General features: G+C 43.4%; 1 protein-coding gene across 1 annotated transcript in view; it reads left to right on the forward strand.

Moving 5' to 3' along the window:
- GPC1 (glypican 1) overlaps positions 1-15,045 on the forward strand; it is a 197,955-nt gene that overhangs the window by 104,385 nt on the left and 78,525 nt on the right. The window contains exon 2 of the mRNA XM_035132470.2: positions 127-285. Coding sequence (XP_034988361.1) covers positions 127-285 — 159 coding nt within the window. The remainder of the gene's footprint in view (positions 1-126; positions 286-15,045) is intronic.

Genomic DNA, 15,045 nt, shown 5'->3' on the forward strand with positions numbered 1-15,045 from the left:
AGCATCCACGGTTAAATAACTGTGCCATGCCCTCCCTTCCTCCCTCTCTCACACACACACTCACACTTAGAAATGACTTGTACATGAACTACTATAGTAAGCTACATTTGTCTTTCTCGTTTTCAGGGGAACACTTGAGGATTTGCCCCCAAGGCTACACTTGCTGCACCAGTGAGATGGAGGAGAACTTTGCCAACAAGAGTCGGCATGAATTTGAAGGCATGTTGAAGGAGGCCACACGCTCGGTGCAAGTAATCTTAACAGCCCAGTACAAGAACTTTGATGGTAAGTAATGCAAAACGTTTACAGGCTGGGCCAGTTTGGAAAACAAGCTGCCGTCGCTTGTGGTTTTATACCCCTTGCTTGCTCCTGTTTCCCCTTTCCTCCTGCCTGCAGCTGGGCAGAGGACTTTGCCAGAGTTTAGTTTAACTTTCAAGGAAAACCCACTTAGTGCTGATTCAGACTCTGGCTTGTTTAATGGTTTTGAAATCGGCTTATTATGAAATGATCAGAATTTGTTTAAAACCAGGAGTACTGCTTTGAAAATAATGTTAAACTGAGATTTTTTAAAAAGTAAAATTGAATCCAGACAAACTCCTCTCGTCCACACAGGGGGAGGCAGGAGCTTTGCAAGCCTGGTTTGGGGATTGTACAGGCTCAAACCATGGTTTTCCATTATCTGCTGATTTGTTGTTGTTATTTCACAGGTATGTCAAAAGAGTACTGGAAAGTGTATCTTTTGTTGAAAAATGGGCTTCAGACACTGAAATCACTAGTTAATTCAATATAGTTGCTTGAACTGACTTTTTCATGTATTTATAATGTACAGCCCGCAAACAGAGCCTGTCTCTTGTCTTTAATGAAATTAAAAGCAGAATTCACTATATAATACACTACAAGCCAGCAGAGATCGCCTGATAGGGTTGTACATTGTTAGATAATTAACTCTCCCCCCCAAATGAAATACTTGCTTCTATCTTAAAACTACTGGCTGGAGTTGCATGTTTTCCTTATCTGTGTTTTTTCCAGCAGTTTAGGAATATTATTTTTATTTCTCTAGGACTCATTTTATCTTGGTCCTGAAGCGAAGTATGTGTTCAGTTAAACAAGCACATTATCAAACTATATCGTATAAATCACTGCTTCTCTGTGGCAGCCATAACCTCAGTGGATGCTTTAGGCTTGTAAAGATGTTCCCTTCTCCCATCACATCTTTTTCAGTTTCCTTAAGTAGTGCCGCAATTAGTGTTTGGTATTTGATTTAAGTAAGATTATTTTGAAGTTACTCATGGTCTGATTTTTCTAGGACTAACTTGTTTAAAGTTCTACTTCTGCTTTCTCAGTTTGCCAAATATTTCAGATAGGAAAAAGATGATACTGTTAGGTAAATTGTGGAACAGAAATCTGGGGTGTCCAGACAAGCATGCGTATAACGTGTGGAATTTCCCAATATCTAATGTTAAACACTACATTCAAACATGTCATCTGGGCTGTGTTCATGCATAACAAAAAGCCAGACTGGTTTGACACTGCCCATGCATACCTCTCCTGGAGTGACGGGCATAAACAAACCAAGAAGTGTAGCAATTGGTAATCCAATAACGAGATGGAGGCAAGGCTGAGTTCCCCAAAGGCCAACCCCGGGCGGAGCTCGGGAGCCTGTATTTATTGACAGCAACTTTGACAGCTAATGATTAACTTGAAAGGCAGCTTCCAACCAATTACAGAGTATAACCTCATGCATAGTAATGTACAGGTACATGTCACTTCCTGCCAACACCCCAAACTTTCCGCCATGAAGGAAGTGGTGAACTGCACATCCCACACATCATGTACCTGTCACATGCCTTGCTCTTTAAACATCCCCCTCCTCTCAATCTTGTGACTCTCAGTACTTTTCCATGCCTTTACCTGCTTTCATTGTTTCTCCCTAACCCAAGTGTGACCCATCCTGGTTTTCTCCTGTCAAGCCTGCTTCAGCCAGATCTATCCCAATCTTTCCAGATCCACCAAGCCTCACTCAGTACAACTGACCCATGCCTTCACCTCCTGACCTGTCACTGTACTGGCTTGCCAGTATTACACTTCCTAATCCTAGAGGACCAGCGGGTGTGCCACGCCATGTTCTAAATCAACCCCACAAAGAAGCCCTGGTTTTGCATCACATCTAAACCAGGGCCTGCAATTTATTGCTTCCTAGTAAGCCATGGTCAGCAAACCAACAAACCATGGCTTCAGGTTAGTTTGTTGGGCAGCAACAAACCACAATCCTTTGGACATAAAGCAGAACCAAGGCTTCCTGACTGCAGTGGCGGAGCTTCATGCTCCGCCACTGGGGGGGGGCAGAGAGCAGGCGAGGGCAGGGCTGGCGCACGTCCCAGGGATGTGGTGTGCCGGGGGGGGCAGCCGCAATGGCACCCCACTGGGATTGCCCTCTTTGTCCGCCAGTGCCTGACTGTTTATCCTACTTACTTCAGAGGAGGAGCAAAGGGGGAGCAATCTGTCTGAACCATCAGTTCTTGGTTAAATTTTAAAGCAATAGTTAAGAACCTAAAGCAATTTAACACCAAATTGTGATATTATTTAACAACATTTGACTTTGCCAAATCAATTGACAGGGCACACAATGAGAAAATACAGCGTGACATGAATTTGCTTTCTTTAAAAATATAAATAGTTTGTCTCTTTCACTGATACTCCTGTTCTGGTAAATGAACAAAGGAAGAAAACTAGCAAGAAAAAGAGTTGCTGTGCGCTCATATGAATGTGGCTTTAGTAAAATCAGTGTCAAAAGAAATTATTTGCAAGTATCTTCTTAATTGGAAAAAATAGCTACCATTCTATTTATATACATGGGAGACAGACAGAGTGGCTTGCTCTGATGTAGCTACAACTGTGTTTTATCTTGTTGTTGAGGTTACATTTACATTGGTGTGATTAAAAATGGTGAATTAAGAGCCTCTCATCTTAGAAGGACTTACGGTATTTATTCATTCTCAATAGACACACACATATGTGGCCTTTGATTCACCTCTTAAACATATACTGTAAACAAATCGGAAAGCGAAATTGGATCAGGCCATTGTCATCCCAGAACAGTTGCTTGTATAAACAAGCCTTATGTGAGGGTAGTTGGACAAAATGCTCAGCTGGTTCTTGCTTGCAATCCCACAGCAGCATCTTTAAAAACAATTTACTGGATCATGTTTAGTGATTCCGATATAGAAGGTGCCATATTGGCACAAGAAGCCATTTCCACCCCTTTCTTGCTGCGTGGATCATGGTATCATTGATAGCATTAGAGACACAATCCCACAAAATGTTTCAAAGGGTTCATTGCCACCAGCATAAATATATATGGTAGGAGCCAGCATCAGTTTTGGGGCTTCTTGGGGAATAAATAAAAAAGAAGTCAAGGGTTAAGGGCCTTTCATAGATCTGGTACCTCCCAAGCAGGGACACTGAGCTTCTTGGACTTGCCAGTCCAAAGGTTGGCAGTTCGAATCCCCATGAAGGAGTGCGCTCCCATTGCTCTGTCCCAGCTCCTGCCAACCTAGCAGTTCGAAAGCATGCTAGTGCAAGTAGATAAATAGGTACTGCTGCGGCGAGAAGGTAAACAGCGTTTCCATGCGCTCTGGCTTCCGTCACGGTGTTCTGTTGCGCCAGAAGCGATTTAGTCATGCTGGCCACATGACCCGGAAAGCTGTCTGTGGACAAACACCGGCTCCCTCGGCCTGAAAGAGATATGAGCACCGCAGCCTCATAGTCGCCTTTGACTGGACTTAACCGTCCAGGGGTCCTTTACCTCTACCCTTTTTTAGCTCCCAAGCAGTCATCTCCAGGAGTACGCAGGGCTGCCAGTGGGATTGTAGGTTGGATAGAATCCTACAGATATACCTCTTTTTGAACTAGCCATTTCTCATTGTGGTTGGTCTAAATGTTGCTCAAGTGGTATGTATGGTCAGAGCAGAGCCTCACTGAGAGTTCAGTACCCTCCAGCTATCCAATTAGATTGATTTTCTTCTTTGCCTGGCCACAGTTCTGTCTCAATCATACCTTCTACCAGCAATCTGAAATATTTAACTTATCTGCAATAGTGATACTGGGAATTCCCAATGCTTTTAGTACTCCGTTTGATTGATTTACATCCTGCTCTCTCCCATTGGCTCGGAGCAGCTTACAGCAGTTTTTCTAAATGTTAATAGTTTTGTCCCCAAGGGGCTCTCAATCTAAGGAAATCAAATGGTTTGGAGGATAAAAGGAGCCAAGTTTTGGGGGGGGGGGGTGGAATGCCACTGTAAATATAAAAAACTGGGTGTGTGCTTTTAAACTACGAATAACCACATCAAAAAGTCATTCAAAGAACAATGCTTTTTCAGGCAGTCATCTGCTAAATGTCTGTTCATTAAAGAGGTGAAAGAATAAAAGAAACTGTAGCTCTGTGGTAGAGCATCTACTTTGCATGCTGAAAGTCTAGGTTCAGAAATAAGCTAGAGGGACCAATGGCCTGAGTCAGTATAAGGAGGCTTCCTAGGAGGAGGTGCTGTAGGGAGGGGATCCCAGCTGTTGTGGTGATGGTATTTCTGCCCAGGACGGTAGATATTCCCTCCCAGATCCTGGAATCTTCAGCAGCTGAGCAGACTGGCAGCCTTGACTATTGGAAAAGTGTGACAGGTTGGGATGGGGTGGACAGGCAGCTGAACTCAGTTTCCCCTACAGAGTCATCATAAGTATTCTGGACCCCCCAAAAGTGGCAAAGCATCACCTTTCTCTCTCTCTCTCTCTCTCTCTTCTCTCTCTCTCTCTCTCTCTCTCTCTCTCTCTCTCTCTGTGTGTGTGTGTGTGTGTGTTTCTATAACTTATCAAAAAGTGATAGGGTGTGCCCTCTGCTGGTTGTTAGCCAGACTTTCCTACTTCAGCTGTGCCATCTGCAATTCAGTAGCCACAGAATTCTTAATCTTGCCTGTTGTTACTTGGAAGTAACTGTGCTTCCTTAAAAGTGTGTACAGAATTGTAACCCTAGCTGTGGGTTGCCTTATATGGACCTTTGTCTGGGCACCTGTGTATAAGATGTTTTTGAAACAGCTTAATATTTGCAACGTGTCCATCAATAAAACTTTGTAATAGTTTGGTTTTGCTCCAAAATGTTAAGGGAGCAAGTTAACAATATGACATATGCAAAGAAGTGTAAAAAAAAAAAATTGAGATCAACACAGAAAGCTATGCACTGATGTCAACAGATAGTTCATTCTCATTGCTGTTAATCCTTCAGGCACTTGATGATAATAATAATAATAATAATAATAATAATAATAATAATAATAATAATAATAATAAATTTATTATTTATACCCCCGCCCATCTGACTGGGTTTCCCCAGCCACTTTGGGTGGCTTCCAACAAAATATTAAAATACAATAGTCCTCCAGATATTAAAAACCTCCCTAAACAGGGATGAATGTAACCCACAGGACTAAGGCTAAAATCTTAACTCCGTGCTCTATGAGGCTAGGGCATAACACTAGGCACTGTTGGCCTCTGTGGGATCCTAAGTTGATCCTTTTTTCAGCAAGGGGGGGGGCGGGCAGGTTGGGAGGGAGCTGATGAACTGTACTGTACCATTGAGTTAGGATAGCAAAAAATTACACACAGGCTGTGCCCCCACCCTTCTGCCTTGGCTGACATACAGCTAACAGGGTCAGGTGCTGCAGTTGATTCACTGCACTGTTGCTTCCAGCCAATGTTTAGGATTGCACTGTGGTTATTCCAGCAATAGCCCTAAGACTTGTACACCAAGGAGCTGTCGTACATGCTATGGTAGCGTAGTTGGTTAAAAGCAATGAATGCAAAAGGAGTTTGTCAACAGGAAGTGACAAGAAGGGGATCCACGCTGAACATAACAAGGCTGCCGTTATGACATTAATCAAAGCTCAGTTGTTGAGCTTCAGTATCTCCTCCCTCCTCCCCATTTCTCTCCGGTTGTAATAATGTACTGTTTCTCTCTTCTCAAATACTTGGGTGCAGTTTAGTTACAAAGACCATATGTCAGATGACCTTTATCCGAGAGTCAGGACATTTTCATTTTCAAAATTATTTGGTCCTTTAAAGGAAATGTTAGCATGCAGTTTAAAAAACAATAATCCTGTTTTCGTTTAAAAGCCCGGATAGTTTATAGACCAACAGTTTAGTTTATTTGTAAGCTATTTCCTTGCGAATAAATGTGGTTATGTATTTTTAGCACACTGTCTGCAAAGTCATTTGGTGTCATCTAAAAGCCTTATTAGCTTTAAAGTTCCGAATGAATGTATTAATAAACAAGGGGAGGGGAGAACATCTGAAATCATGACTGTGGCATTTTATGTGGACAGTTCCATATTCTCTTAAAACTGAATCACTACTTCCAGACATTCAAAGGGAGATTATGCGGGAAGTTGTCACGAACTGAAGACTAACCATCTGACTATTAATAAATTAACAGTGTTTTCCGCTGCTCTTGCATCAGATTTCAAGTCCAAACAAATGCTGCTTTGTAAAAGGAATTCATTTACATTAGCATACCATTTTGGACACGCTTTGCTGTAGCCCTTTTATGGAGGGATGCAGTGTAATTCCAGTAGTGTAGGCATGAAGGATTTAGGAATGAAAGGATCAGTACAAAAATAAATGACTGTTCAGCTGACATTTCAGTGGACTGGCAGATAGGAGAATGGTTATATATTTTCACATTTTTTTTATATTTAAAGCAGAAGATAAGTGCATGAAATGTTATCTGTTGGATCAGATTAGGCTGGTTTGGGCCAAGCTTCATAGAACTTGCTAAAACTGGCCACCAGCTACACACTCAGTACTCTTTGCTTTTAAATGAACACATGAGCAGGAAAATCACATTGTGCCACGCACTCTACTTTCATGTATTGTCCAAAGTCACTGCCCTTTCATATCATAGGTACAACATCTATGTTGCTTTTTGTGCTTGTGAACACAAATCCTTTGACACGGTTTGGGCAAGATGGTGTGCACATTGCAGCTGCTAGTGGAACAGCTCTGCTAATGTTTATAGAGGGGATGGGGAGGCAAAGCAAGAAGGATTCAGAAGAAGTCTTAAGGCCAGCCAGAACCGTGTGTTGTGGGAGAAGGAAGCTGGAAATATGGAAGTGAGGCAGAATCTGTGACCCTCCAGATGTCGGTCATGCTGGTTGGGGCTGATGGGAGAACCACAGGTTAACTACCTTTATTCCAGAGCTCATCCAAGGAATAAGTGGGACAAACGCTGTAAGCTGCAACAGGGATCTAAGGAATGGAGAGATTAAGTCAAAGAAAGAAGAAGCCAATGAGAAAGTTGATCTTAGGCATGGGATCTTGGAGGCAGAGGGTCTACACCCCAGTGGTAGGAAGACAGTACAGTATACATGCAGAAGAGAATTGGAGGGCCAGAACAAAGGGTTGTTAAATAATTACATTATTTGACTAAATTTTCCCCGAAGTTTAAACTTAATAATTCAAATAAAACAGAGCAGCTATAGAACTGCTGTTTTTAGCTCATTTTAATGTATTCATTATATTTTGTAGTATCCAACCTGATAATGTATTTGAAGGGTAGGGTATGCTTTTTTGTACGTCAACCTGATAATGTATTTGATGGGTGTGTTGTAAAGGTAAAGGGACCCCTGACCATTAGGTCCAGTCGTGACCGACTCGGTTGCGGCGCTCATCTCGCGTGATTGGCCAAGGGAGCTGGCATACAGCTTCCAGGTCATGTGGCCAGTATGACAAAGCCGCTTCTGGCGAACCAGAGCAGCTGCAGCGGTACCTATTGATCTACTTTGCACTTTGACGTGCTTTCGAACTGCTAGGTTGGCAGGAGCTGGGACCGAGCAACAGGAGCTCACCCCGTCGCAGGGATTCGAACCGCCGACCTTCTGATCAGCAAGCCCTAGGCTCTGTGGTTTAACCCACAGCGCCACCCACGTCCCAGGTGTGTTATAAGTTTTAGTAATAAATATACAGTCTAGACTAGCCTTACCCAACCTTACACAGTCCTTGGGTGGGACTGGTGGGAGTTCAGGTCCAAAATATCTGGGTCACCTGATGTCATCACAACATCAAGTGATTGACTGGCGGGCGAGGCCTCCCACCTGTCAAACTTCCTTCACTGGTGTGCATAGAGATAAGGATCCAATCTACCGGCCAGTTTCCATTCCCCATTCCTGCTTTAACAGGTGCATGTTCACTGTAGTTTCTAGAGGGCAACAGGGCCATTGAGTAAGAAGTAAAAGCTGAAGTTCGCATACTTGTCCCAACTAGAAAATTAACTGGCAGTAGACTTTCTGGTCCTGCTATAGATGAGGCAGGTTCTGCTTTGTTTTACAGTGCAGCTGCTTCATTGGCACAACAGCAACTGGAGCTGTTACGACGCATGTAGGCAAGAGCTTCCTATCATCCTGACCATGAGCTGCAAAGCACAGTTGGGAACAGAGCAAATGCAGCAACTTCCTCTCTGGAATATCCTCATACCCTTTGTAGGAAGTTTTGCCAAGCCAAGAACATTGTGCATAGCCCATGTCAGCCCCCCATTAGCCTTACATAACCGAAGCTCTAAAGTAGCACAACCAACCCCTTAAATTGGTCTTACCTGTGCATGGTGACTTGTGGAATGTTTATTCTGCACAGTGTATTTGTGTCAAAATGCACACTTGTACAGTACTTCACAAGAGGTGCGGGGTCGGGTGCACTCCAGAGAGCTTTATGTCAGAAAAGTGTTAAGTGAAAAGTGGCTCATTGCTTGAAACTCCCATGGAAGTCCTGTTAACCAAAGTGTGCATTGGTTGGTTCAGTGACTGAAAGGTGCCTTCAGAATTGGTTCTGTAAATTCATCCCGCTTTCTTGTGTTGTGGCTGTTTGGGAAGCAGGGTGGTTTTTTTGAACTTGACAAGCACAGTGTGTCATCCCACAAACTGATAAGTCTGAGGCCTTATGTAGGAGAAGTAAACAAGGCTCAGAACAAAGGGAAATAAGACCCTTTATTCCTCTTGGAAGCTAGGCGATAGGAAGCCTTGAGCAGTCCTGCTGTCTTTGTGGTGTGGAGAAAGAGGGGATATCTACCTTCAGAAAAACACAAACAACAGGAAGTGATTTATGTTGATCCTGCCGCTTTCAACAGGAATCAAGGCTTGGCAAAGAGGCAGTTCTTTCTCATGCAGTGAGCAGCAGCTTCCCTCTCAGTGTTTTTGGTTTAACTAAACATGGGGGCAAGATGTCTATCAAAAGCACATTCCAGAACTTGGGGAGATTAAACCTGACAGAGAGCTGCCTCAGGGAAGCAAGGGCTTCTATTCACCTGTAACAGCTTGAGCACCTGGAGGTTTTCTTTCCCCACACAGCCCCTTCTCCTCTCATTAAAGCTGCCAGCTCCCATTGTAGGCTTACGGGCATGGTTTAGTGTGCGCGCAGCAGTTTGTTTTAGAGAATGACACGAGCACAATCTCTCTTTCTTTAAGTCTGCTGACTGAACGAGAAGACAATGCTTCTGGGTTCACTGGACAAGGAATAACATACCTAAAACAGAGAGCAGAAAGCTGACATCTATCATGAGCGGCTGTGTTTAAAATAACTGAAATTTAGGTCAGAAGAGTAAAGTGTTTTTCTTCAGCTCTGTACACAGCGGGGAAGCAGATGTTACCATGTTGTGTCTCAGATGGATCTGTGGTGTTCAGAAAACAGTGGGATGACATCTGTTTTGGGACTTCAAATGTAGATCGAGCTTTTCTGTGATATGCGATTGAGTTCGCTAAGCTAATGAAGTACTGCCAGTTGTTTCAGAGGACAACATTGGTGGAGTTCACTTTAATGTTCAGGGGGACTAATGTCTAAACCCCCTTTTGAAACTGCCTGTATTGTAGAGTATACCGTCAATCAGCCCAGCTTTGATTATAAAAATGTGATGTTACCATCAACCCCTGAAGAGACATGATGATGAATACGGTCACAATCATCCAGCTGGCTTGAGTTCAGAACTGTAAAGTGAGATAGGATCAGCTAAATTCTGTCTGCTGCCTTCTTCCAAGAATCCTGTTACACCAGCCAAGGTCTGATGCACCAGAATTTGATTAGCAGTAATTAACACCAAGATAACAGCTCCTACCATTCTTCCCCACCCTCTTGCCCCCAAGTAATGCAGCTAAACGTTGTTCCTCATGAGTGCTGCAATATAATTTATAGTAATACTGAACCTGGGGTCTGTGTATGTGTGATTTATCTATTGTGTAATACTGCTGTTAATATAGTATTATGTAGGGGGTTTGGTGCCCCATTTTACAAATAAAAAAATGGAGGTGCCATTTGACAGTTTGCCCTTCCTCAGATGCATTGTGTGGGTGAAATGACCACTGGTAACAATGGCTCTCAAACAGTGGGATCAGGTGTTAAACAGGGTTGTGTTATCGCCCCAACTCTATTTATTATTTTCATTGCCATGATCCTACACTTTGTTGAGGGGAAACTCCCCACCAGAGTAGAAATCAGATATCAAACAGATGGAAAGCTCTCTAATCTGAGTGGGCTGAAAGCAAAGAGTAAAATCACTGTAACTTCTGTCATAGAGCTTCAGTATGCTGCTGACAATGTAGTGTGTGCATACTCAGAGGATTATCTCCATACCATCCTAAATATCTTCACAGAAGCTTACGAAAAGCTTGGCCTATCACCCAACACCCAAAAACCAAAGTGCTGCACCAACAAGCACAAAACAGCCCCTCTGCAGTGCCACAAATCCAACTCAATGGTGTAACATTGGAAAGTGCTGATCACTTCTCCTACCTGGGCAGTTATCTTTCCATAAGGGCTGACATTGATGCCAAAATCCAGCATTGCCTGAGCTCTGCAAGTGCAGCTTTCCCAATTGAAGTGCAAAGTGTTCGAGGGCATGCACAGGGAAACCAAAATGCTTGTTTACAAAGCTATTGTATTACCAACCTTATTGTATACTTGTGAAGCATGGATCACTTATAAACACCATCACCAGCTCCTTGAAAAATTCCATCAACAGTATCTCAAAAAAAAATTACACATCACTTGGGAAGACAGGCGAACTAATGCCAGTGTACTGGAAAAAGCAAAGATCATCAGTTTCAAAGCAATGATTCTTCAACATCAACTTCGTTGGACTAGTCATGTTGTGTGGATGCCTCATTATCGTCTTCCAAAGCAACTACTCTATTCCAAATTTTAAAATGGAAAGCATAATGCTGGTGGTCAACAAAAGAGGTTTAAAGACTCTCTCAAGGCAAATCTTTAAAAATGTAGGATAAACACCGACAATTGGGAAACAGTCACCCACGAGCGCTCCAATTGGAGAGCATCCTTTACCAAAAGGTGCCATGGACTTTGAAGACTCGGAATGAAAGGGAGAAATGTGCTGAGAGGAGGGAACGTTTGACAAACCCTCACCGTGATCAACTCCCACCTGGAAACCTATGTCCCCACTGTGGAAGGATATGTGGATCCAGAATTGGCCTCCACAATCACTTATGGACTCACTGTTAAGGCTGTGTTCATGGAAGACAATCTTACTCGGCTACAAGCAATCACCAAAGAAGAAGTTAGAGAAGGATGACTGCCTCCCTGGGAAAGTAGAAAGGGAAAACAAAAATGGTTTAAAAGAAGGCAGCTCTGGCCATGCTACTGCCCCTGACTGTTTAAAAATAAAAATGCAAATCCTCTGTCCCCACAAGTGCTTCCCCATATCCATCAGAAGTTCTTCACCCTACTTCTTTCTTCCCCTACACTTTGGCCTTCCTCCACTCCTTTGAATGTGTCATAACATTCGTCCTGAGAACCATGGCCCTGTGGCAGGGGCAGGAATTGAAGTGGGGTGGCTCAGTTTTCAGGTGGAGCACCAAACCTATACAGGAAATATACTCCCAGTCTGTCAGATTCTTCAGGTGGCAGGAACTGATGGGAGGCAATTGCAGACAAGGGAGAAAAGTAGTGGAAAAACTGAGCAGGATCCAGGAGTGCTTGTGTTTAGAATCCAGATGGCCTGCTCCAATTAATCAGCGCTTCACTCTGAATATGTGAACAAGCCATTAAACTGTAATCACACTGCTTAATCAATTAATTCCTGCAACCCTAGTCTTTAATCATTGACAAGCTTTGACTTAGCTGTTTGCTGGACTTCCGGGCATAAGGCAAAAGAGATGTAGCATTGCCTTATCCTTGGTTTCCAGGCAAAGATTCAACCTGAAACCAGTGCAAAAAATCTGGAATGTAGGGATATTTTTATTACCGTCTTTCAACACCTTTCTCTTTTGCTCCTTCATGAGAGTGAGGAAGAAAAAGAAGAAAGGCCTGTTGACCTTGGCTGAAGAAGTTAGGATATTTTTGCAAGGCTTACCAGCTTTAAGGATTTTCTCATACTTTGGGTTTACTGTACAAGCATGTTATAATACAGGAGCCCACATCATACCTTGAAACATGTGAACTACAGCAATTCCACACTGGTCACATACCAGCTACATTCCTGATCAGCAGAGGAAGTCATCACTAGCAGAAAACCTGGATGAGTGGTGAGCAGACATTGAAGGTTTCCTGGACCTTTCCTCGTTAATACTCTCATGCCCTTGTTTGGGCCCATACAATACCCAAATGTGATGGGTGCTGTATACCTAGTGAAAGTGTAACATCCTGAAGAGACTATGGGAAAGTAGGAAAACCAGAGAATGGAACAACTTATTCTCTGTAGTACCGTCAGAGACATAATAGTAGACTAGATGGACTTTGGTCTGATCCATCACAGAACTACCGGTACTTCTTTTTTAATTACCATTTTGCCTAACTGCTCAGATAGAAGCAAATGAACAATTGGTAACCACATGTTCCCCTAACTACATATTCTCTTGGTACTGCATAAATTAGACAGTAAATGGCACTGTTGCAGGAAATACTGTAGCCTGAGAAAGAGAGAGAGGGTGTGTGCATGTTTTTCATGGAAAGGTCCCAATTTCAGTCCCTGACAGCTCCAGCTAAAAAGAGGTAGGAAGTTATGAGTAAAGCCTCTGTTGAAGAGCCACTGCCAGTCAGAGTAGACAGTACTGGGTTAGATGGACAAAGAATGTGACCTAGTGTAAAATAGCTTCCTGTGTTTTTCAGAGTCTTTTGAAACATTTGTGAAAACAATGCCATGACGCCACCTGTGATCACATAAGAAACTGCTTGGCGTGCTCAGTTTTATATATAGCTAAGTTCTCCTCTGGAGATGGGTAAGGGACTGGATTTTCTTCCAATTCCCTCTCTACTCACCCAGGTGATTGCTGAATATGAATGACAGTGTCATGCAGTGCTTTTTCCCCCTAAAAAATTGTTTAGGGGTACTCTCATTTTCCTACTCATATTGAAATACTGCCCCTCAATGAGGCCAAACTTAGATTTACAAAATGTTTAGGGGTATGCGTACCCCTGCATCCCCCAGGAAAAAAGCACTGGTGTACCTGTTAGGTAGCAGGGCATGCACTATAGCATGACTGCTGAATCAGGACCCTTAGAAAAAAATCATGAATCAAGTGTACATCTCCCTTAAAATGAATGTCAGTCAAGTTAGTATAAAGAAACAGCAACTAAAGGTCATTTCCTCCATCATGCAAGATGCTAGAAAATATTTGCTACAGTGTCTGGATTCAGGGTAGAAACTGCTGGAGCCAACTCAGCTGTTAAGATGGCCTCAAACAGCAGAGTGGTTTCCTTGTAAAACATAAAGCCCTGTTTTAATGCCAGTAAAAATGAATAAATTGGTCCTTGAAGAGTAATAAATGGCAATAAACATATTGCTTTGCAGCATGTGGTAAACTTGCTATTGAGATTCACTTCTGTAGGGAATGGGCTGCTGTTTGGTTAACACACACCTCCAAAGTAGTGGCATCAAACTGTGTTATCCCATTGTCCTTTTGTTCTTTAGCAAAAGTCGTGATTCATTTTCAAAATAAACTTCAGAATGCCAGTATTTTAAATGATGCCAGCTAACATCAATTTGCAGGTGCCAATAGGTTTTAATCAACACAGTTCTCAACTCTTTCTGTGCCATTCTGCCTCCCCTGCCAGAGTGGTTTAAATGAAGAGGACTTTGAGAACAAAAGCTTGACTACAGCAGTCCTTTCGTTCCTGGCATGCCCTTCTCATACCTCATTCCCCTTCCTTCCATCCAAAACATTTCTTGCCAAAATAATTAACTTCATTTGGTGTTCAACAAAAGGGGCACCCCTCCTCTGTTGCCTTCTCTTAGGTTGTATCGCCGCAGGAAGCAGAATGAAGGGGAAACTCCGGGTGTGCTTGGCTCATAAGGGAGTAAACTGTACCTCTCTAGAATACAACTTTTGCATGCTCTCACGTTGTTAAAAGCAACAACCCCAAATATTAGCATGTTAGGGAAAGAGGTTTTAGACCAAGGGCATGGTGGCCAAATGCAGGGGGGAGGGCCCAGCCCCTCCAACCCATGGCTCCCTCCCCAAGCGAGAATCCCTTTCTTTTGCTTTTGTTACTCAGTAAAAAGCAGGAGTAGAGAAACTGAGGCCATCCAAAGGTTGTTGGATTTCAACTTCCATCAGCCCCACCCAGCATGACCAATGATCTGGAATTATAGGTGTTGCAGCCCAGCAACATCTGGAGGGACACTAGTCCCCCAGCCCTGCTATTAAGCATCATACACATTGATGCTGCACTGATGATAGAATCAAAGAGGTGGAAGGGACCCCAATATTTGCCTAGACTCTAGTGCCTAGACTCCATGTCAATGCAAGATATTGATAGGCAGAATGGATTTGTCCCCTGCCTGCAGCCTGTATCAGACTTGCTGGAGGAGCCATGGCTTGTGTATATATTGGAGATGTCCTTCACCCTTTGGCCCAGCTATTTTGGCAATTCATGTAGGAGGGTTGTAAACGCCCCTCCTCCGCCTCCTCCCGCTGTCCCGAGTGGCGACAGCCTCCTCCTCCACCGCCTCCTCCACCTCCCTGCTGCGGCGGAGTGGCGCGGGGTGGCAAGGCGGGAGAGTGATGG

This window comes from Zootoca vivipara, chromosome 5 (genome assembly GCF_963506605.1).
Source record: "Zootoca vivipara chromosome 5, rZooViv1.1, whole genome shotgun sequence".
In the NCBI taxonomy this organism is placed as follows: domain Eukaryota; kingdom Metazoa; phylum Chordata; class Lepidosauria; order Squamata; family Lacertidae; genus Zootoca; species Zootoca vivipara.